At 36.4% G+C, this 23,418-nt stretch overlaps 1 protein-coding gene across 1 annotated transcript in view; it reads left to right on the top strand.

Moving 5' to 3' along the window:
* The window catches only part of LOC141417927 (uncharacterized), a 39,117-nt gene that overhangs the window by 10,933 nt on the left and 4,766 nt on the right, over positions 1-23,418 (top strand). Inside the window, exons 6-7 of the mRNA XM_074057391.1 lie at positions 14,591-14,663; positions 16,320-16,413. Coding sequence (XP_073913492.1) covers positions 14,591-14,663; positions 16,320-16,413 — 167 coding nt within the window. The remainder of the gene's footprint in view (positions 1-14,590; positions 14,664-16,319; positions 16,414-23,418) is intronic.

Raw genomic sequence — 23,418 nt, forward strand, 5'->3', positions numbered from 1 at the left:
TTGCTTTTCTGTTTCTCTGGCCATATTTTCATATTATTCCACTAACTCGTCATAGCAACCTGATGAACTGAAACCATAAAATCCTTAGCTTTTAGAAGAAGACTTTAAGCCCAAGAAAAACAACTTTTCCAAGAACAAACAACTCTTAGTTACAGAGCTATGATTTTTTTCTGAGACCAGGCCACTTTCAGTATATGAAGATCATTTAGTTCCTTATTATTAAACTGTGTTGCCCTCAATTCATGGACTTTTCACTTTATTTTTTTGTTCTTTAATTATAAACTTAATAAAGTTTTATAGCCTATACATTTTAATAATTTATTATTAATTTAATAATAATATGTTTAATAATTTATTATTAATTTAATAATTAATAATATGTTAAAAATTCTGATAGTGTCTCTGATATTGTCTGAAGTACTCCTCTAAGAGTTTGTATTTGGCAAAAATTTTCATGTAACTATTAAAATAGTAATTTATCTTTATTACTTTTTTTTACATGGAAGTGGTAGAATAATTTTGGATTATAAAGAAAAGCTACTTAACAGTATCCAAAACAGTAATCCAGGTAAGACTTCTTATCATGAATTACTCTTGGTAGTCCTGCTCTAGATAAAGTAAGTCAGCATAAGATAATTTAGATTCCAAAAGATTGGTCTAAAAAGCCACGTATAAATTGCATTTATATTTTTCTTAATTTCTTTCTTAATTGTCTAGAGATCAGAATTATATTAAAATTAATTGTAAAAAATTTAGAACCTTAAACAGTGTTGTCTGAAAGTGTTACTTTAATTTTGTCCTTGAAATCTTACATATCTTTGCATAAATAAAAAAAGATAAATGCTATTAAATTTGTATAAGGGTTAGCATCTTCCCCAGGAAAGGATTAGCAAGTGTGAGTGGCATGTCTTGAACACTTCTCCATTAGCAGTTGGGAAGTCTTTGAAAGCACTCTTGTCTCTGGTCCATGTTTTTTTGTGCAGTAAAGTACAGTGCCTATAAATTGAGCTTCCTTGTGATAGGACATTTCATCCTAAACTGAACAGTGTTTACTGAATACTTGGAGAAGCTGTGTTGTGTCATAACAAAATAAGTATACTCTCTGAGAATTGATCTTAATGCCATTACTCAAAAACACCAAGCTCCTTGCTTGACGCTGTCAGTTTATGTACACATTCTACAAATGGCACTGTTTTCTGTCAGTCTGATAGCCCTCAGGTAGGTTTATGGCCATTGTATACTGCAATTTCCTTTTAGGAATAAAATTTTGATCAAGTTCATTCTTCCTCCTTATATTTGATAAATACAAAGAAAAGGAAGAGTTCTGAATGCATTAATTGCTTATCAGTAATTTCATTAATATTTACTCTACAATATGGTCCCCAAAATATTTCTAACAAAGCACTAGAGTTTTATGCATTCAATATTTTATTTTTAATGTCTATTTTTATCTTTTTTAATAGCAAATAATAGTTGTGAAGACAACGCTTTAGCCAGGTAGGATTTTAATAGTTTTTTTTTTTTAAAACATGTTAACTAATTATGGAATTTAGAGAAAAGAATCTAGTATTTGTTGAATTTTGACCCTGGGGTTAGACACCACATTATGTTCTTAGTATTTGTGATTTCTTGTAGCCATCACAACAGATTTGTAAAATATCCATGCTACTATAATGGAATTTTATTTTTTACATAGCAACTGGCATTCGGAGAGGATGATTCATTGGCCTATTGGCCCATAATTAATGAGTTGCCAGCCCATGATTTGACTGTCATACTTCCTGGGTCACCAATATATTGTCTTCTCCTCTACATAGATTGACAGGTATCTGTGTAGTAATGGAATCAAGCTGCATATCCATATCAGATCAGTTCAGAAAATCAAAATAAATCATGTAAATCCAGTTTAGAGTTTCCCTGAGAAGTCCAGTGGAAGACCTAGGGTTTGTTCTAATATTTTTGACAATTACAGTGTTGACCAGTACCTTGATTTTAACCATCAGAAGTTTTAGGACAGAACTCACTTAAGTGTGGCCAAAGACCATACATTGTATGGAAGCAAGAGGAGGGATTTTTTGTTTGTTTGTTTGCTTTTTTATGATAAATTTTTAATTTATTTTCAAAGCGTGTGTTAATTTTACAAAGTGAGGGGTTTTGTCATGCTATTTCTGTGTGTGCATGTAATGGATTTTGATAATATGTGCTCCTCCTGTTACTGTTTTTTATACCCTTCTCCCCATCCCCATTTCTCACTTCATTATTTTTATATGGATTTTTCAGTATGAACTTTTCATACAGAAGTACAATGTCCTCCATGCTAGTTTCCTTGGTGGTTACACTAATTTCCATTCCCAATGACAGTATAAGCATTACTTTTGCCCTGTATCTTTTTGATGATAACCACTCTGAAATGGAATGAGATGGAATCTAAATGCTTTGATTTGCATTTCCTTTGTAGAAAAGGATGCTGAACATTCTTTCATATAGTTTTTGACCATTTGTACTTATTCTTTTGAGAACTCTTTCCTCAATTCATTTGCCAACTAAGTGGATTACTCTTCTTGTGTTTAAATTTTTTATCTCTTTATAGAAGATCAACTATTCCAATGAATAGTTGGAAAAATGTTTCTCCCATTCTGTTTGCTGCCTCTTGATTCTGGTAATTCCTTTCCTGTGTAAAAAGATATTTTAAAAAAATTGATATGGGTCTCACTTACCAGTTCTTGCTCTTTTTTCCTGAGCAATTGGAGTCCTTTTCAGAAAGTCATTACCTATTCCTATATCGTAAGTGTTTTCCTTGGACTTTCCACTAGCAGTTTCAAAGTTTCAGTCCTTATTTTAATATCTTTGATCCATTTTGAATTTTTTTACAGGGTGAGAAGAATCTCATTTCGGTCTTCTACTCGTGGATATCCAGCTTTCCCAACACCATTTGTTAGAGACTGTCTTTTCTTCAATGTATGTTCTGGTGCCTTTGCCAAAAATCAGATGGCTGTAGTGGTGTGATTTTATTTCTAGATCTTCTATGATATTGGTTTTCTTTTTTTGTTGTGACTTATATGGTTTTGGTATCATGGTAATACAGCTTCATAGAGTGAGCTTGGTAGTACTCCTTTTATTTTATGGACTAGTTAAGGAGCGTTGTTGTTTATTCTTTTGAAAGTCTGGTAGAATTTGACAATGAATTCATCCAGTGCTGGTCTCATCTTTATTGGGAGACGCTTGATTACTGCTTCAAGTCCATTGCTTATCATAGGTCTGTTTAAGTTTTATACCTTCTTAATTCAATGTTGTGAGTTATATGTGTCTAGAAATTTATCGATTTCTTCTACATCTTTCAACTGATTGAATATGTTTTTAAAATATTTCCAAATGATCCTTGAGTTTCATTGTTATGTGTTGAAATACCCACTTTTTACCTCTACTTTTATTAATTTGCATCCTTTCTTTGGTTATCTTGACTCAGGGTTTGCATTTTTTATGTTTTCAAAGACCAAGTTTTTGTTTCATTGATTCTTTGTAGTGTTCTTTTAGTCTCCATTTCTTTAAGTTATGCCCTGATCATATTATTTCTTTCCATTTATTGCTTTTGAGTTTGACTTATTCTTGTTTTCTAAGAGCTTGAGATGCAACATTAAGTTATTTATTTGAGATTGCCATTATTTTTTAATGCAGGTACTCATAGCTGTAAACTTCTCTCTTAGAATTGCCTTTAGTGTATTTTGTAAGTTTGGTATGTTATATTTTCATTGCCACTTGATTCTAGAAATTTTTACATTTACTATTGATTTCTCCAGTGACCCACTGATTGTTCAAAAGTGTGTCTAAATAGATTGTTCAGTCTTGCACTTATTGCCTAGCTGTATTCCATAATGACCTAATGTAAAAAAACTATTTCAATTCTCATGTATTTGTTAAGACTTACTTTGTGGTTTAAAATCAGATCTATTTTTGAGAATTTACCATGGGCTACTAAGAATATGTACTTTGAAGCTGATGGGTGGAATATTCTGTAGGTGTTTGTTAAGTTCATTTGTTCTATGGTGCAGTTTATCCCTGACTTTTCTGTGTTTTTTTCTTGATATCTATCTATCTTAGAGAGTACGTCATTGAACAATAACTATTATGTTATTTGGATTTATCTGTGCTTTTATATATAATACTGTTTATGAAATTGGGTGCACCAATATTTGGTGGTTATAAATTTACAGTTATTATATCTTTTTGATATGTCATTCCCTTGATTAATTTGTAGTGTCCTTCTTTATCCCTTTTAAATAATTTCAGATTAAAATCTGCTTTTCAGATGTGAAGGTAGTTTCTCTTTTCTTTCCATTTCCACTTGCTTGGTATATGATTTTCCATCTTCCACTTTTCAGTCCCTGTGTCTGTGCCAGTAGGGTGTGTTGCGTGTTGATTCTTTTTTTTTTTTTTTTTCATTTTTCTTTTATTATTCATATGTGCATACAAGGCTTGGTTTATTTCTCCCCCCTGCCCCCACCCCCTCCCTTACCACCCACTCCACCCCCTCCCGCTCCCCCCCTCAATACCCAGCAGAAACTATTTTGCCCTTATCTCTAATTTTGTTGTAGAGAGAGTATAAGCGATAATAGGAAGGAACAAGGGGTTTTGCTGGTAGAGATAAGGATAGCTATACAGGGCATTGACTCACATTGATTTCCTGTGCGTGGGTGTTACCTTCTAGGTTAATTCTTTTTAATCTAACCTTTTCTCTAGTTCCTGGTCCCCTTTTCCTATTGGCCTCAGTTGCTTTAAGGTATCTGCTTTAGTTTCTCTGCATTAAGGGCAACAAATGCTAGCTAGTTTTTTAGGTGTCTTACCTATCCTCACCCCTCCCTTGTGTGCTCTCGCTTTTATCATGTGCTCATAGTCCAATCCCCTTGTTGTGTTTGCCCTTGATCTAATGTCCACATATGAGGGAGAACATACGATTTTTGGTCTTTTGAGCCAGGCTAACCTCACTCAGAATGATGTTCTCCAATTCCATCCATTTACCAGCGAATGATAACATTTCGTTCTTCTTCATGGCTGCATAAAATTCCATTGTGTATAGATACCACATTTTCTTAATCCATTCGTCAGTGCTGGGGCATCTTGGCTGTTTCCATAACTTGGCTATTGTGAATAGTGCCGCAATAAACATGGATGTGCAGGTGCCTCTGGAGTAACAGTCTTTTGGGTATATCCCCAAGAGTGGTATTGCTGGATCAAATGGTAGATCGATGTCCAGCTTTTTAAGTAGCCTCCAAATTTTTTTCCAGAGTGGTTGTACTAGTCTACATTCCCACCAACAGTGTAAGAGGGTTCCTTTTTCCCCGCATCCTCGCCAACACCTGTTGTTGGTGGTGTTGCTGATGATGGCTATTCTAACAGGGGTGAGGTGGAATCTTAGTGTGGTTTTAATTTGCATTTCCTTTATTGCTAGAGATGGTGAGCATTTTTTCATGTGTTTTCTGGCCATTTGAATTTCTTCTTTTGAGAAAGTTCTGTTTAGTTCACATGCCCATTTCTTTATTGGTTCATTAGTTTTGGGAGAATTTAGTTTTTTAAGTTCCCTGTATATTCTGGTTATCAGTCCTTTGTCTGATGTATAATTGGCAAATATTTTCTCCCACTCTGTGGGTGTTCTCTTCAGTTTAGAGACCATTTCTTTTGATGAACAGAAGCTTTTTAGTTTTATGAGGTCCCATTTATCTATGCTATCTCTTAGTTGCTGTGCTGCTGGGGTTTCATTGAGAAAGTTCTTACCTATACCTACTAACTCCAGAGTATTTCCTACTCTTTCTTGTATCAACTTAAGAGTTTGGGGTCTGATATTAAGATCCTTGATCCATTTTGAGTTAATCTTGGTATAGGGTGATATACATGGATCTAGTTTCAGTTTTTTGCAGACTGCTAACCAGTTTTCCCAGCAGTTTTTATTGAAGAGGCTGCTATTTCTCCATCGTATATTTTTAGCTCCTTTGTCAAAGATAAGTTGCTTATAGTTGTGTGGCTTCATATCTGGATCCTCTATTCTGTTCCACTGGTCTTCATGTCTGTTTTTGTGCCAGTACCATGCTGTTTTTATTATTATTGCTTTGTAATATAGTTTGAAGTCAGGTATTGTGATACCTCCTGCATTGTTCTTTTGACTGAGTATTGCCTTGGCTATTCGTGGCCTCTTGTGTTTCCATATAAATTTAACAGTAGATTTTTCAATCTCTTTGATGAATGTCATTGGAATTTTGATGGGAATTGCATTAAACATGTAGATTACTTTTGGGAGTATAGACATTTTTACTATGTTGATTCTACCAATCCATGAGCATGGGAGATCTCTCCACTTTCTATAGTCTTCCTCAATCTCTTTCTTCAGAAGTGTATAGTTTTCCTTGTAGAGGTCTTTCACATCTTTTGTTAGGTTTACACCTAGGTATTTGATTTTTTTTGAGGCTATTGTAAATGGAATTGTTTTCATACATTCTTTTTCCGTTTGCTCATTGTTAGTGTATAGAAATGCTAATGATTTTTCTATGTTGATTTTATATCCTGCTACTTTGCTATAGCTATTGATGATGTCTAGAAGCTTCTGAGTAGAGTTTTTTGGGTCTTTAAGGTATAGGATCATGTCGTCTGCAAATAGGGATATTTTGACAGTTTCTTTACCTATTTGTATTCTTTTTTTTCCTTCTTCTTGCCTAATTGCTCTGGCTAGGAATTCCAGTACTATGTTGAATAGGAGTGGAGATAGTGGGCATCCTTGTCTGGTTCCTGATTTTAGAGGGAATGGTTTTAATTTTTCTCCGTTAAGTATAATGCTGGCTGTAGGTTTGTCATATATAGCTTTTATAATGTTGAGGAACTTTCCTTCTATTCCTAGTTTTCTTAGAGCTTTTATCATGAAATGATGTTGGATCTTATCAAAGGCTTTTTCTGCATCTATTGAGATGATCAAGTGGTTTTTGTCTTTGCTTCTGTTAATGTGGTTTATTACGTTTATTGATTTTCGTATGTTGAACCACCCCTGCATCCCTGGGATGAAGCCTACCTGGTCGTGGTGAATAATCTTTTTGATGTGTTGCTGAATTCGGTTTGCCATTATTTTGTTGAGGATTTTTGCATCAATGTTCATTAAGGAGATTGGCCTATAGTTCTCCTTTTTTGGAGGTGTCTTTGCCTGGTTTTGGGATAAGTGTAATAGTGGCTTCATAAAATGTGTTTGGCAGTTTTCCTTCCCTTTCTATTTCATGGAACAGTTTAAGGAGGGTTGGTATCAGTTCTTCTTTAAAGGTCTGATAGAATTCAGCAGAGAATCCATCAGGTCCTGGACTTTTCTTTTTGGGGAGACTCTTGATTGCTGCTTCAATTTCATTTTGTGTTATAGGTCTATTCAGGTGATTAATTTCCTCTTGGTTCAGTTTTGGATGATCATATGTATCTAGAAATCTGTCCATTTCTTTTAGATTTTCAAATTTATTTGAATATAGGTTCTCAAAGTAGTCTCTGATGATTTCCTGGACTTCCATGGTGTTTGTTGTTATCTCCCCTTTTGCATTCCTGATTCTACTAATTTGGGTTTTTTCTCTCCTCATTTTAGTCAGGTTTGCCAGGGGTCTATCGATCTTGTTTATTTTTTCAAAGAACCAACTTTTTGTTTCATTAATTCTTTGTATGGTTTTTTTGGTTTCTATTTCATTGATTTCAGCTGTTATTTTTATTATTTCTCTCCTTCTATTTGTTTTGGGATTTGCTTGTTCTTGTTTTTCTAGGAGTTTGAGATGTATCATTAGGTCATTGATTTGGGATCTTTCAATCTTTTTAATATATGCACTCATGGCTATAAACTTTCCTCTCAAGACTGCCTTAGCTGTGTCCCATAGGTTCTGGTAGGTTGTGTTTTCATTTTCATTGACTTCCAGGAACTTTTTAATTTCCTCTTTTATTGCATCGATGATCCATTCTTCATTAAGTAATGAGTTATTTAGTTTCCAGCTGTTTGCATGTTTTTTGTCTTTACTTTTGTTGTTGAGTTCTACTTTTACTGCATTGTGGTCAGATAGTATGCATGGTATTATTTCTATTTTCTTATATTTGCTGAAACTTGCTTTGTGCCCTAGGATATGATCTATTTTGGAGAAGGTTCCATGGGCTGCTGAGAAGAATGTATATTGTGTAGAGGTTGGATGAAATGTTCTGTAGACATCTACTAGGTCCACTTGATCTATTGCATATTTTAGATCTTGGATTTCTTTATTGAGTTTTTGTTTGGATGACCTATCTATTGATGATAATGGAGTGTTAAAGTCTCCCACAACCACTGTGTTGGCGTTTATATATGCTTTTAGGTCTTTCAGGGTATGTTTGATGAAATTGGGTGCATTGACATTGGGTGCGTACAGATTGATGATTATTATTTCCTTTTGGTCTATTTCCCCTTTTATTAGTATGGAATGTCCTTCTTTATCTCGTTTGATCAATGTAGGTTTGAAGTCTACTTTGTCAGAGATAAGTATTGCTACTCCTGCTTGTTTTCGGGGGCCATTGGCTTGGTAAATCTTCTTCCAGCCTTTCATCCTAAGCATATGCTTATTTCTGTCGGTGAGATGAGTCTCCTGTAAGCAACAAATTGTTGGATCTTCTTTTTTAATCCATTTTGTCAAACGGTGTCTTTTGATGTGTGAATTAAGTCCATTAACATTAAGTGTTAGTACTGATAGGTATGTGGTGATTCCTGCCATTTAGTTATCTTAGTTGTTTGAAGGTTTGATTGTGTGTACCTAACTTGATGTTACTCTCTACTGTCTTGCTTTTTCTTATCCTGTGGTTTGGTGCTGCCTGCCTTTTCATGGTTAAGTTGGGTGTCACTTTCTGTGTGCAGGATCCCTTGCAGAATCTTTTGTAATGGTGGCTTTGTGGTCACATATTGTTTTAGTTTCTGCTTATCATGGAAGACTTTTATTGCTCCATCTATTTTGAATGATAGCTTTGCTGGGTAGTGTATCCTGGGGTTGAAGTTATTTTCATTCAGTGCCCGGAAGATCTCACCCCACGCTCTTCTTGCTTTTAATGTTTCTGTTGAGAAGTCTGCTGTGATTTTGATGGGTTTACCTTTGTATGTTACTTGTTTTTTCTCTCTTGCAGCCTTCAATATTCTTTCCTTAGTTTCTGAACTTGTTGTTTTAATGATGATATGTCGTGGAGTAGTTCTATTTTGATCTGGTCTGTTTGGTGTCCTGGAGGCCTCTTGCATTTGTATGGGAATATCTTTCTCTAGATTTGGGAAATTTTCCGTTATTATTTTGTTGAATATATTACGCATTCCCTTTGCTTGCACCTCTTCTCCTTCTTCGATGCCCATGATTCTCAAGTTTGGTCTTTTGATGGAGTCAGTGAGTTCTTGCATTTTCTTTTCACAGGTCTTGAGTTGTTTAATTAGTAGTTCTTCAGTTTTTCCTTTAATTACCATTTCATCTTCAAGTTCTGAGATTCTGTCTTCTGTTTGTTCTATTCTGCTGGATTGGCCTTCCGTTTTGTTTTGCAGTTCTGTTTCGTTCTTTTTTCTGAGGTTTTCCATATCCTGGCTGTTTTCTTCTTTATTGTTGTCTATTTTTGTCCTGAGTTCATTTATCCATTTATTCATTGTGTTCTCTCTTTCACTTTGGTGTTTATACAGTGCTTCTATGGTTTCCTTTATTTCTTCTTTTGCTTTTTCAAATTCTCTATTTTTATTGTCTTGGAATTTCTTGAGTGTCTCCTGTACATTTTGGTTGACCCTATCCAGTATCATCTCTATAAAATTCTCGTTGAGTACTTGTAGTATGTCTTCTTTTAAATTATTCTTGTGGGCTTCATTGGGTCCTTTGGCATAGTTTATCTTCATTTTGTTGGAGTCTGGATCTGAGTTTCTGTTCCCTTCATTCCCCTCTGGTTCCTGTACTAATTTTTTGCTGTCGGGAAACTGGTTTCCTTGTTTTTTCTGTCTTCCTGTCATTGTCCTTGGTGTTGTTACTGTCCCTGTACTGTGTGTAATTAAGTATTTTCTAGCTTGTAATAATAACAATGGTAATATTGAGAATGGAAGAGTGAGCTGAGATGGAAAGCAAGAAGTTAAAGAAAAGGGGAAAACAAATATACAGACAAGAGGGAGAAAGCAGAACAAGGTATCAGACAAGAGAGTTTCAAAGGTATAAACAGGGAGTGTTAGTGTACTAATCGACAGTAAGCTGAACAGACAATAGAGTGACAGAGAGAGGATTGAAAATCAAAGATAAAAAAAATAAAAAATAAGTATATGAAAGTAATATCTATTTATAAAAATGAATTAAAATAAAATGGAAAATAGAAAATTAAAAAAAACAAAAAAAACCAAAAAACCAAAAAACTTCCAAGTTTATATGCAATGCAATTTCAGTCTTAATAATTTGGATGTCCGTCTCAATCTCCAGTCCTGGAGTTGGTGCCTCAGATGTTGTTCTGTAGTTGTCTCATCAAAGGGGATGCATAAAGTAGAACAAAACTACACTCACACACACACAGAAGAAAAAAAAAAAAAGCCCCACCAAGTGTCCCCAGTTCAAATGCAATACAGTTTCAGTAAGTTTTTCGGCTTGCAGGTGTAATTCGGTTGTTCTCTCATCAAAGGTAGGGAGAAAAAGAAAAAAAAGCGTCTGGAGGCAGTTCTGAGAGTGGTATCTGCAACTGTGGCTTGCCTGCCTGCTGCTCTCAGCCTGTAGCTGGCGGGCGTTATTTATGCAGATCTCTGGGGTGAGCTTAGCACTCACCTGGTCCCACAGGCTTTATTTGCTCAGAGTTCTCCTGGTCCGCGTCTTCCCAAGCCGTATGGGCGCTGGCCACTGGCGGCCCGGGGGCCTCCTCGGTTCTCCGTTTAAGGTGAAGTGGAGATTCTCTGCGCCGGCTGGAGATGTGGAGGAGTCAAAGTTATGCCTTTTCTCGGTGATTATGCCTGCAAAGTGTGTCTCCAGCGTCTCTCCAAGATTTCACTATAGGAGGGTCGCTTTCTGCTTCCTACCTCTAGCCGCCATCTTGGAATTCTCCCCGCGTGTTGATTCTTAATCCAAGAAGCCAACTTGTGTCTTTGGAGAGTTAAGACCATTTACATGTAAGCTTATGATTGAGAGGTTTTTATTGTTTTCTGCAGTTCTGTTGATTTTTTTTTCAGGTTGATTTGAATGGGCTTTGCTCCATTGCTGCATTGAACATATTCAAGCATGTGATCATATATACCTCTCTTAAAATTTATTATTTCCTGGGTCTGATGTTTGTGATTGTCTTCCTTGCCCTTCTGTTTGTAGTCTTCCTTTTAATTATCTTCTGCAACACAGGATTGATGGATATGAACTGCTTTAGCTTATGTTTATTTTGGAAGGTTTTTATTTTTCCATCAAATTTGAAAGATAACTTTGCTGGATATAGTAATATTGTTTGGTGGTTATTTTCTTTCAGAGCTTAAAATATATCATTTCAGTCTTTCCTGGCTCTGAGGGTTTCTGGTGAAAGATATGATGCACTACTTGCCGTTGCAAGTTTGCATTTTTCTCTTGAAGCTTTCAGTATCCATTTTTGGCCACTAGTCTTGGCATTTTGATTAGTGTGTGGAGTGTAGAAGATTTTTTTCTCATCATGTCTGTACAGGGTTAGAGAAGGAGAAAGGAAGAAGGAAGATGAGGAGTTTGAGGTAAAGGACATGGAATGAAGGAATATGGAATAGTAGTGTGAAACAACATAGTATAATTGCAGAGAAAGACAACATAGTATGGAATGGAAAAGTATAAAACAATTTATAATAAAAATAGAAAATAACAGCCAAATGTGTTGGCATGTTCCCATAATACCAGATATTTAGGTGGCAGAACAGAAAGATTGCAGTTTGTGGCAAAAAATTATCAAGTTCCTATTTAAACCCAATAAGCCCTCCGTAATGGCACACACTTGTAATCTCAGCTATGTGGAAGGTGTAAGAAGGAGGATTGTGGTCCAAGGCTGGCCCTGGGGAAAAAACACAAGATGCTATCTGACAAAGAACTAAAGCAAAAAACAAAAATCAAATAAATAAAAGCCTAAAAAGGCAGGGACATGCTCAAGTGGTAGAGCATCTGCCTAGCAAGTGTGAGTGTCTGAGTTCAAACTGCCAAATGTAATAAAATAAAATTAAAATAAATAAATAAAAATAGCTATGTCAGTACTTCTTCACTGCTGAAGAGGAAAGTATATACCAGTTTGGCTTTGTCAAAGCAGCAGGTGTTTTCTTCCAATGTCTGTCTCTCAGCTTTCTATCTGTGGTTCTCTGGATGTGTTTGCTCCAGGCTCCCCTCTAGGTCTGGATTTTCCAATGATTCTCCTCTGGGTGCAGCCTGGGTGTGATAGTGGTCCAGTGGCTCTCAGCAATGGGCAGCAGCTGGAGGGAGCAAGGGGCAGGTGCTGCCATAAACAGGTCACTCCAGAGGGCAGAGCAGGTCTAGGGGTGAGGATCTGAACCACAGCATTATTTCAGGTGGGGGTTTATGGCTCCAGGTATATATGGCAGCAGCTGTAGGGTAGGCAGTGGAGTAACATTCATGCACAACTAGCTGTCTCTATTCATGTATGTGGAGTGGTTGATCCAGGGATGGAGAAGTTTAGGACCAGCTCTGCTGGTTTATCTTCTCCTGTGGTTTGCACTTGGTGGGGGACTCCATATATGGGATAGGTCTGCCTGTTCCAGTGTGTTTTCCCATCTTTTCTCTAGTCTTCTGGGCTAGTTCTCCATTTGCAAAGTGGTACCTGTCTCTCTCTCTCTCTCTCTCTCTCACACACACACACACACACAATTATGTGGATTGTTGGGTCGAAGTATGGAACGTGTGAGGGAATTATAAAAATATCCTGTAGTGCCTCAATTGGTATTTAGCATCCTGGGAAAATGGTTTTTCTGGTAGAGAAATTGAAACTCAAAGATATTTAAATGACTTCTTTGGAAGTAGGAAATGGCAAAAATGAGATTTAATCTCATGTTCCTTAATTCCTAGGCTGGTTGTCTTCCTTATTTATCATTGTGTAGGTGAGTGTTTTAATAATGGTGTGTGGTGGGGTGAGTCTAGCATTCCCAGTGGAAGAGGATAAGGATGGAATCAGCAAATGAACCCAATGTTAGAGGATAAGATTGGAAGTAACATGGGAAGGGGAAGTGTGAAGAGGAAAAACACTGGGTTGAGTAGGAATAAGGGTTTTAGAGAAAAGATCAAAGTACTGGGGTTTTTGACAAGTTTAATAAAGATAATACAGGAATCGAGGACACAAAATATTGAAAGTTATTTAGAAAAACTGTGGATCCAAGGGAACCCTGAAAAAAATGTGTTAAGTTTTGTTTGTTTAATTGTTTAAACTAACCATTGTTTAGATTTCTGTTGAAAGATATTAAAAATAATTTGAGCCATTGGAAAGAGTCTCTATAGAAAATAGGAATGTGATATCATCCACTTCACTTCAATTTGCAGACAGTGGCTTGGAGCCCCTCAAGTACCAGGAGTCTAGATGCTGCTGAATGACATATATCTGTGGCCCAGCGAGGGCGCCCCTTCACCTCTATGTACTCTGTGTGCATTTAGTGTAGGGAAGGGTTAGGATTGTCTGGCATAGCAGGCATGGAGATACATCTGAGTAGTTGGTACTATGCCTGTTGCTAAGGACAGCTTGTTGAGCCTCCATTTAGCTTATTTTGTCTGGAGCAAGAAATGCAGAGATCCTGCTGTTAGTTCTTTGAATGCATCCTTCTTTGAGGAATCTACATCTTCCTAGGCTGAGTATTTAAAGGATGGATAATGACATTGAGCCCCACAGAAGAAGGAGCTGGAGTAGGAGCTCATAGAAAGAAAGATACTTAGAGAGTGCTTAGGGAAGCACAGGTACAACTACCAGGACCCTGCTTTTCCAGCAGTCTCTCCTTCTGAGTGTCTGAGTACTTATGAAGCTTAAGTTCTTACTAGTTTATGTGGATAAGGCTGGACCAAATTGCAAAATAATTGGATTTTAAAAAAATTCTTTCATCTCTCTGGATAGAGTTTTTCAAAAACAACAAATATATGTTTTTTGATTTTTGTACATTTAGCCTTGAAACATTCTAAATGTTTGAGGGAACTCCCTTTATTGTTTTAGAGTGAAGGCAAGAGATGGATTCTCTTTAATAAGTGATTTCCATGCTGAAGAACCAAGACTGCCATGTTTTGGTTACACAGCTTAGTCATTGAACTAAGAATGGTGAGGGGACAGTGGAACTTTTCAGGGTTGTTTTAGTTCAGGTAGCAAAAGTTAGGTGAGCTAATTGGTTTTTCAGTTCAGTCTTGGCCAGGACAATTTGTGAAGGCCAGTTATTCTTAAGCTCTGCCAATATTTTGGCTGTCACAATTTGATAAGTAACAAAGAGTGAGATTTCATTGAGAAGTAGAGGCAGAAATAGGTAATTAAATGCTTTTCTAAAACAGTCAAATCATATCAATGAAGAAATATTATTTAGCATGCAGGTAGCCAAACTTTCACCAGATTTTTAAGAGAATTTTACCCATCCATTTTGTTGTATATTTTTGCTTTAAAGGCTTTCTGATGAATCTGGTACTGTGGCTCCCTCACCTATAATAAAGGATGATGTTCATAATTTTAATACCAAGGTAAGGTCCTCCTTTGTGAAATTAATTTTCTTGCTCTGAATTCTGTTTTCTGTAGTGTTTACTCTTAAAATTCAGCAGTGGTGTACATACCGTGTTTTATGTGGAAAGTTGGTCACATTTAATATAATTATGACTAGTTGATATTTCTGATAAAAAACAAAGGATTAGTAAATACTTTGAGGTAGTGGGGGCTTCAAATTGGGTGAATAATACATTAAATCCAAAATATTTTCCACAATAGATGACATTTAAAAATTGGTTAAAGATTATTTGGATAATTGTTCCTTAGTGTGACTTTTATTTGTTTATGCTACCATAGCTTTTCTAAATCTTATGTTTTAATAAATATGAAATAGGACAATTGGCTATTATAATCATCAGGGATTTGCTTCAGTGCCTTTAGTTTCAAGACTATGTAGTTCTTAGCATGCAACTTTCTCCCGAACATGTTTTTTAGAGTCATGGTGTTTTCAGGAGAGTTTTAAAAATATCTCATTCCATTCATAGTTCTGTGTGACTAAAATAACAATAGAAACTGTTTAAATATACAAATTTAAAATTTATTTCTCAAAATTTGTATTACAAACGGATTGTGTTTTCTAAATACTGCATTAGGAGTATGTTTAAAACTCTTCATGTAACTTACAATGTAACTTATGAATAGTTACTCTTCATGTAACTATTTAAAGGTGGTGAATGTGCACAGGGGAAACAAAGGGCCTACTCTGTTAAGGTACAGGGCTACTACAAAGTGTTGCCACAGTAGTTGAAGATCCATGACCTTTTAGAATCCTGGTTCTGTCATACAGTGCCTATGGAATCTGTGAAAAATTATTCATTCCAGTTGAGTAGTGAGGGTCATAATTTGTGGTATTTTTTCTGAGAAATGACAGAGAAGAAATTATCTTTGTAAGAAGCTTTTCTGCTTTTGAAAATAACTCCAGCAGTAAGGACATGTCATATTCTTTTCTAAAACCTTAGAATGCATTGTTGCTTTCTGGTTACAGTAGGTTTTTTTTTTCTTTTTCTGGTGATAGACATTGAACCCAATGCATAATACATTCAAGGCAAGCCCTTCTCCCTCAGCTATACCCCCAGCCCCAAAACCTACAGATGTTAATTATAGCATATAAATACTTTGATCTTTGAAGCTCAGGAATACTGTTGATTAGATTTTTAGTCCCTTTTTTCAGTTCTCATGTGAATACTGGGTCCATATTAACAAGTATTTGAATACTAATTGAAAAGATTTGGAGACGTTAACTTTATATTTTTATACTAGAAATGCCAATTTTTATCCTTCATTGTGTATGGCATAAATAGAAAATTAGAAGTATCAGTATCATAATTTTGCATATTCTTAAGTCATTTCCTTTGTTGGAATACATACACAAGTAAGTATTGTCCAAGATATATTTCCTGTAAACCTCCGTGGTTTGTTTAGAGAGTCAGTAGCCATATGAAGGTAAAAGATTGGCTTGATATACAGAGCTACAGAGCATATGTGAAGTACTTGACTGAAATGTTCTTTTTTTTTTAACACAGTCCTCTCTTATTTTCAAGTCTTACTGCTTTCAAAATCAAAAATTCAGACATTTGCTTAGAAAATGATTGTAGGAAATTCACGCAAGTTAGTATTAATATTAATCTTGATAGAAAATCTCTGAGAGTCTTCCAAAGAAGAATGTTGATCAAGAACCTGTGGCTTCAGATCAAGCAGGAGAACCTACAGAAAAAGGTCAAGCAGAAGGTAAGAATTACATATTATAAAAAAGCATTTGACAAGTGTTTATTTAAAAATAGGAACATTGTTATGTTTCAAGAATCAAAAAAGTGTGTGTTAGATGCTTCCTAATGAATTAAAGAAGTAAAATGATAATAAGTTGTATATCCTATCAACTTTCAGCTAGGAAAGTTAGGAAATGAGGAAGAAGAAAGAGTAGAAGGAATGAAGATGAGAGAGGCAGAGAGAACAAGGAGTACATGGAACAGAAAGTGGAGTGTGGTTAAATAAGGTAATTCCTTAGAAAAAGGAAGGATGGAGTATTAGAAATATGAGAAAATAAAACTGAGCTTCCCATAACAAAGTAGTTTGAGTTTAGGGAAAAATGTTTCCACTCTTCCCATCTTTCTCACTGTTAAGAAGAAACTAAGATTGAAGTATCTGATTATGCAGAGCTGTTATTTCCCATAGATAAATAAAATGACACATGATCACCCATACATGTTTATACTTTCATGTCATATAAAATATTGCTTCTGTACAGGAGTGTCTCTTATACACCATAGTTAAGAGAATTGGAAATAAGGAAAACAGGATTAGTAATGAAAGATCAGGAAATGCATTGCTAGACCACAATTTCATTAGAAAGTATATAGTTCCATGTAGTTTCAATTGTGGTAGAAGACAGGGAGGAACTTGAGATTAGTTTCCAAAAAGATAAGTTAAAGTACGGGAATTTGGAACTAGACTCCAGAGAAACCAGGGCTTCTCAAAGTAAAGAAACTTTAGGATGATGTAAAATATATACATTGTAACTCAGACGGGCAGGGTCTCTCTATTTCTGTCAAGGCTTCAGTCTGTTTGCATTGAAAAACAAAGATTTTTGTTTCTCATGAGATTATTTGCAGGTGAAAGGAATGCTAGGGCTGGGGTATTGTGCAGTCACTATTTCTCTTAATAGACAATAAAGATATATGTCACATTGGACAATATTTTATTAGATTACACTAATTTGAATAGATAAATATTACCTGTATTTACAAAGTGCTAGCTTTTCCATATTTGTTTTATAAAAGACATTTTGAATAACATGATATACCAAAACAACCTGATCTTTAAAAATTAATTATATAATAATTTTACAGGGGGTTATGTTGTGATATTTCCATATATGCATGCATACAATGTACCCCAGTTTATTTCATAACTTTATTATCCTCTTTCCTCTACCCCTTCTGAAAATGGTCTCAGTATTCCATATTCATATATGTATAGAAAGTACAACCATATTCACCCTCTTCATTTACTCCTCCTGCCCTCCCCTTAACATGATCTGTTTTACATTCCTGTCTTTCATTGTCTTCATTGTTCAGTGGGGTTTTGCCTTGGTATTTCACCTGTAAATATATTGTACTTAAATTAGTCTAACCCTCTCTGTTATTCTTCCTTACCCTTTCCCCTGCTCCATATAGTTCAATACCTTTTAGCATTTTTTGCTCTGTTTTCCTATATGATATATTTCACTATTATTCACTCTATATTTTTCTCTTTTTCCCATCCTCTCCTAGTCTCCTTAAACAGTCCTATATTGGAAGCATGTTCTGTACATATGCGTATATATAATAATGCTTCTGTTTGTATTTGGATCCATTTTCCACATATGAGAGAAAACATGTAAACTTTGTCTTTCTGAATTTGGCTCACTTCACTTAACTATGATGATCTGCAGTTTCATCCATTTACCTGATAATGGTAAAATCTGATTTTCATTTATGGCTGAGTAATATTTCATTGACTATATATACCACATTTCTTAATCTGTTTGTCAGTTATTAGATATCTGGACTGTTTCCCTAGCCTGACTATTGTGAATAACGCTGCAATAAATATGGGTGTGCAAGTGTCTTTTTTGTATCCTGACTTACATTCAAACAGATTTATGCTCAGGAGTGTTATTGTTGGGTTGTATGGTAGTTCTGTTTTCTGTTTTTTTAAGCAAACTCCATACCATTTTCCATATTGGTTGTATTAATTTATATTCCCAAGAACAGTGTATGAGGGTTCTTTTTCTCCACATCCTAGACAACATTTGTTATTGTTTGTGTTTTTAAAGATAGCCATTCATACAGGAGTGACATAGAATCTTAATGTGCTTTTGATTTGCTTTATGGCCAGGGAGGTTAAGCATTTCTTTTTGAAAACTTTGTTGAATTTGGTTTTCCAGTGTTTTATTAAAAATTTTTGCATCTATGTTCATTAAAGAGATTGTCCCATAATTATTTCGTTGTTGTGTCTTGTGTTGTTTTTGGATGAGTGTAAGACTGTCTTCATTGAGTGAATTTCTGTTGCATGGAAATGTTTGAGGAGTGTTTGTGTTAATTCTTCTTTAAAGGTTTTGTAGAATTCATCAGTGAATCTGTCAGGCCTGGCTTTTCTTAGTTGGGAGATTCGTTATTCAGTTTCATTGCTTTTTATTATAAATCTACTTAGGTGGTGTATATTCTCTTGGTTCAATTTGATTGGTCAAATGCAACTCAGAATTTATCAGTTTCTTCTAGATTTTCCAGTTTGTTTGTATATAGGTTTTCAAAATATTCACTAATGATTCTCTGGATTTTCTTGGTATTGTTGTGATACCCCTTTTGTCATCTCTTATTGTATTAATTTAGGTCTTTATTGGCTAAGGGTTTATCAATTTTTTAAATTTTTTTAAAGAACCAACTTGCTTTTTGATTCATTTATTTTCTTTGTGTAGGGTTTTTTTTGCCTTTATTTTTGGCAGGCCAGGCCTGTGCTGTTTAATCCAAATCTGCCAAGTCTACTCAGAACTGTTCCATACAGATTACTCAGAGAAGAGCATGTTAATGGGAGTCAGTGGAATGGGGCTCCTGCAAGAGAAAGTGAAAATTTTCTTGTCTAGAGGTTGGGTGGTTTGATGAAGAAAACTGTAAACTGGCTGTTGAGGATAATGCTCAGAAAAACTTGTGAAACTGGTTACTGTGGAGGAGGCAGGAGTGACAGGGGTGGTACAATGTGTACCAGAGGGGACTGGAGATTTCCAGGGGAAGGAGACAACTGCATCTGAGAGTGGCATCAAATGCCCTGCCCATGTGTCCAGAACAAGAAAAAGGAAACAAAATGGATTCAACATTATGACACAGAATGTCCACTCAAATCTCACAGATGTCATTGGCAATTGTAGGACAATCAGTTTCATGACATGCTGGTAGAATTGGTGTCCACTTCAGTGGAGCATGGCAGAAGCTGAGCATAGCATGACAACGGCCCATCCTGAATGCCTCAAAATGTATCTGGCTGCAGCCAGACTGTCATCCCTTCCCCAATCTGCATTCTCTGCCTTGGGAATGGCCTCAATGTATGCTAAGTCACTGTGCAGTCAGCTTTCTGTCACAGTGGCAAACTACCAAAGTAAAAGCATACCATGGTGGGGGGGTACATGTTGGTTGGAGCAACTAACTTCATGGCAGCTAGGAAGCAAGGAAAGAGAGACATAGGGCCAAGGTCCCAATATCTCCTTCAAGGGCATGCCCTTAATGATTTAACCTCTTCCAGCTAGGCCCCATCTCTTAAAGGTCCCACAACCTCCTATTAATGCCATAGGCTAGGGATCAAGCCTTTAACACACAGGACTGTGGTGGATATTCCAGATCCAAGCTATGGCAATCACTGTACCCGGATATCTCTTTGGTCTCTCTCCCTTTCATTTCAAGGACTCATCCTCTTTTGTCTGTCAAATACTCTAGCCTTCCGGTAAATTCAGGTCTCCCGTTTTCCATGCTATTGTTGGGAAAACTTTGTCAATATACATCACTCCCTGCTAAAATCCTTCAGAGCTTCTATGGTTTGAATATGGCTTGTCTACCTCTGAAATTCATGTTGAGATTTGATTCTTAATGTAATGGTGCTTAGAGATGATTTAGGTTGTGTTAGTTGCCTCAAGAGCAAGTTATTATATTCCAAGATGGTGACTAGAGGGAGGAAGCAGAAAGTGTGCTTCCTAAAACAAAATCTTGGAGAGATGCTGGAGATACACCTTACAGGAAAAACCACTGAGAAGAGGCAAAACTCTGACTCCTCTACACCCCCAGCCCACACATAGCATCCCCACTCCATGTTAAATGGAGAAACAGGAGAGCTCCCATGCCATCAGACGCCAGCTCCCAGACTGCTTGGGAAGAGGCAGACCACAAGGTGAGCTAAGCAGCATGTGGTACTCCCACAGACAACCCTGGGCCAGATCAGCATAGGCCCCAGGACAGACTGACCCCCACCCAGAGAAAAAAGAGAAAGAAAACAATAATAAACAACAAAAAAAGATGTAGCAAGGAGGGCAGGGTGCCCTGAGTGCCAAAGAGTGAGGGAGGGGCAGTCCCTCACGAAACTGAAAATAAACAAGCCAGCCGGAGAAGGCAGGAGTGGTGGCACCTGCCCAGCAACATTGGAGCAGGAAAGCTTGTAGAAGGGGCAGTGGGAGGAAAACTCCACTTGAGAGTGGGAAAGAGACACTTCCCACATGAATTGTGAATAAGCTGGCCAGAGAAGGCAGGAGTGACGGCACCTGCCCAGCAACCTTGGAGTGGGAAAGCTTGTAAAAGTGGTGGTGTGAGGAAAATAAGCTGGCCAGAGAAGGTGTATGTAGCGCCACCTCCCCCAGTGTGCTTGGAAAGGGGAAAGCTTTTAAAAGTGGTGGTCACACCCAGGAGAACTCTAAGTAAACAAAGACTGAGGGGCTAGGTGAGTGTTAAGCTCATCCCTGAAATCTGCAATCAATAAAGCCTCCTGTAACAGCTGGCTGACAGCAGCAGGCAGGTGAGCCGCAGCCTCAGATAGACATTCACAGAACTGTCTCCAGACCCTTTTTTTTTTTCTCTTCCCTTGATGAGACAACAACTGAACTACACCTGCATGCTGAAACACTTACTGAAACTGTATTGCATTTGAACTTGGGATACTTTGTTGTGTTTTGTTTTTTTGTTTTTTTCCCCTTTGATGAGACAATGACAGAACTACTTTTGAGACACCAGGATTGGAGGCTGAGGAACTAACACCAAAATTATTAAGACTGAGACTTTATTTCATTGGAACTTGGAGATTTATTTTTTTAATCATCTCTCTGTCTCTCTAATGCCCGTTTAGCTTACTGTTGATTAGTACACTATCTCTCCCTATTTCTTTGACACTTTTGTTTTGTTTCTTGTTTGTTTTTAACTTTTTCTTTACCTTCTTTACTTTCCCTCTCCTCTGACCCTTCCATTTTAAATATCACCATTGTTACTATTACAAGCTAAAAAATACTTAATTGCACACAGTACAGGGACAATAACAATACCAAGGGCAATGATGGAAAGACAGAAAAAACAGGGAAACCAGTTTCCACACAGCAAAAAATTAGTACAGGAACCAGAGGGAAATGAAGAAAACAGATACTCAGAGACAGATGACAACAAAGCAAAGATAAACTATGCCAGAGAACCCAATGAAGCCCCCAAGAGCAAGCTGAAAGAAGAAATTTGCAAGTAATTAATGAGAATTTTATAGAGATGATACTGGACATGGTCAACTAAAACATATGGAGACACTCAAGAAATTCCAAGACAACAAAAATAGAAAATTTGAGAAAGCACAAGAACAAATAAATGATAGAAGCACTGTATAAACACCAAAGTGAAACAAAGAACATGATTAATAAAGAGATAAATGAACTCAGGACAAAAATAGACAACATTAGAGAGGAAGAAACTCAGGATATGGCAAACCTCAGAAAAAAGAACGAAACAGAAATGCAAATAAAACGGAAGGCCAATCCAGCAGAACAGAACAAGCAGAAGACAGAATCTCAAAACTTGAATTTAAATGGTAATTAAAGGAAAAACCAAAGAACTATTAGTTAAACAACTCGACCTGTGAAAAGAAAATGCAAAAACTCACTCCATCAAAAGACCAAATCTGAGAATCATGGACATTGAAGAAGGAGAAGAGGTACAAGCAAAGCGAGTGTGTAATATATTCCACAAAATAATTACAGAAACTTTCCAAAATCTAGAGAAAACTATGCCCACTCAGGTACAGGAAACCTTCAGAACTCCAAACAGACCTGACCAAAATAGAACTACCCCACAGCATATTATCATTAAAACAACAAGTACAAGACTTGAGAAAGAATATTGAAGGCTGTAAGAGAGAAAAAACAAATAAACATACAAAGGTAAACCCATCAAAATCACAGCAGACTTCTCAACAGAAACATTAAAAGCAAGAAGAGCTTGGGGTGAGATCTTCTGGGCACTGAATGAAAATAACTTGAACCCTAGGATACTCTACACAGCAAAACTATCATTCAGAATAGATGGAGCAATAAAAGTCTTCCATGATAAGCAGAAACTAAAACAATATATGACCACAAAGCCACCACTACAAAAGATTCTTCATGGGATTCTGCACACAGAAAGTGAAACCCAACATAACCATGAAAGGGCAGGCAGCACCAAACTACTGGAAAAGAAAAAGCAAGAAAGAAGAGAGTAACATCAATTTAGGTATGCACAATCAAACCTTCAAACAACTAAGACAAGTAAATGACAGGAATTACTACATACCCATCAGTACTAACACTTAATGTTAAAGGACTAATTTCCCCATCAAAAGGCACCATTTGATGAACTGGATTAAAAAGGAAGATCCAACAATTTGTTGCTTACAGGAGACCCATATCACCAACAGAAATAAGCAAAGGCTTAGGATGAAAGGCTGGAATAAGATTTACCAAGCAAATGGCCCCAGAAAACAGGCAGGAGTAACAATACTTATCTCTGACAAAGTAGACTTCAAACCTACATTGATCAAAGGAGATAAAGAAGGACATTCCATAATAATAAAAGGGGAAATAGACCAAAAGGAAATAACAATTACCAACCTACATGCACCAATTGTCAACACACCCAATTTCATCAAACATACCCTGAAGGAACTAAAAGCATATATTAACTCCAACACAGTGGTCCTGGGAGACTT

Source organism: Castor canadensis, chromosome 16 (assembly GCF_047511655.1).
Source record: "Castor canadensis chromosome 16, mCasCan1.hap1v2, whole genome shotgun sequence".
NCBI lineage: Eukaryota > Metazoa > Chordata > Mammalia > Rodentia > Castoridae > Castor > Castor canadensis.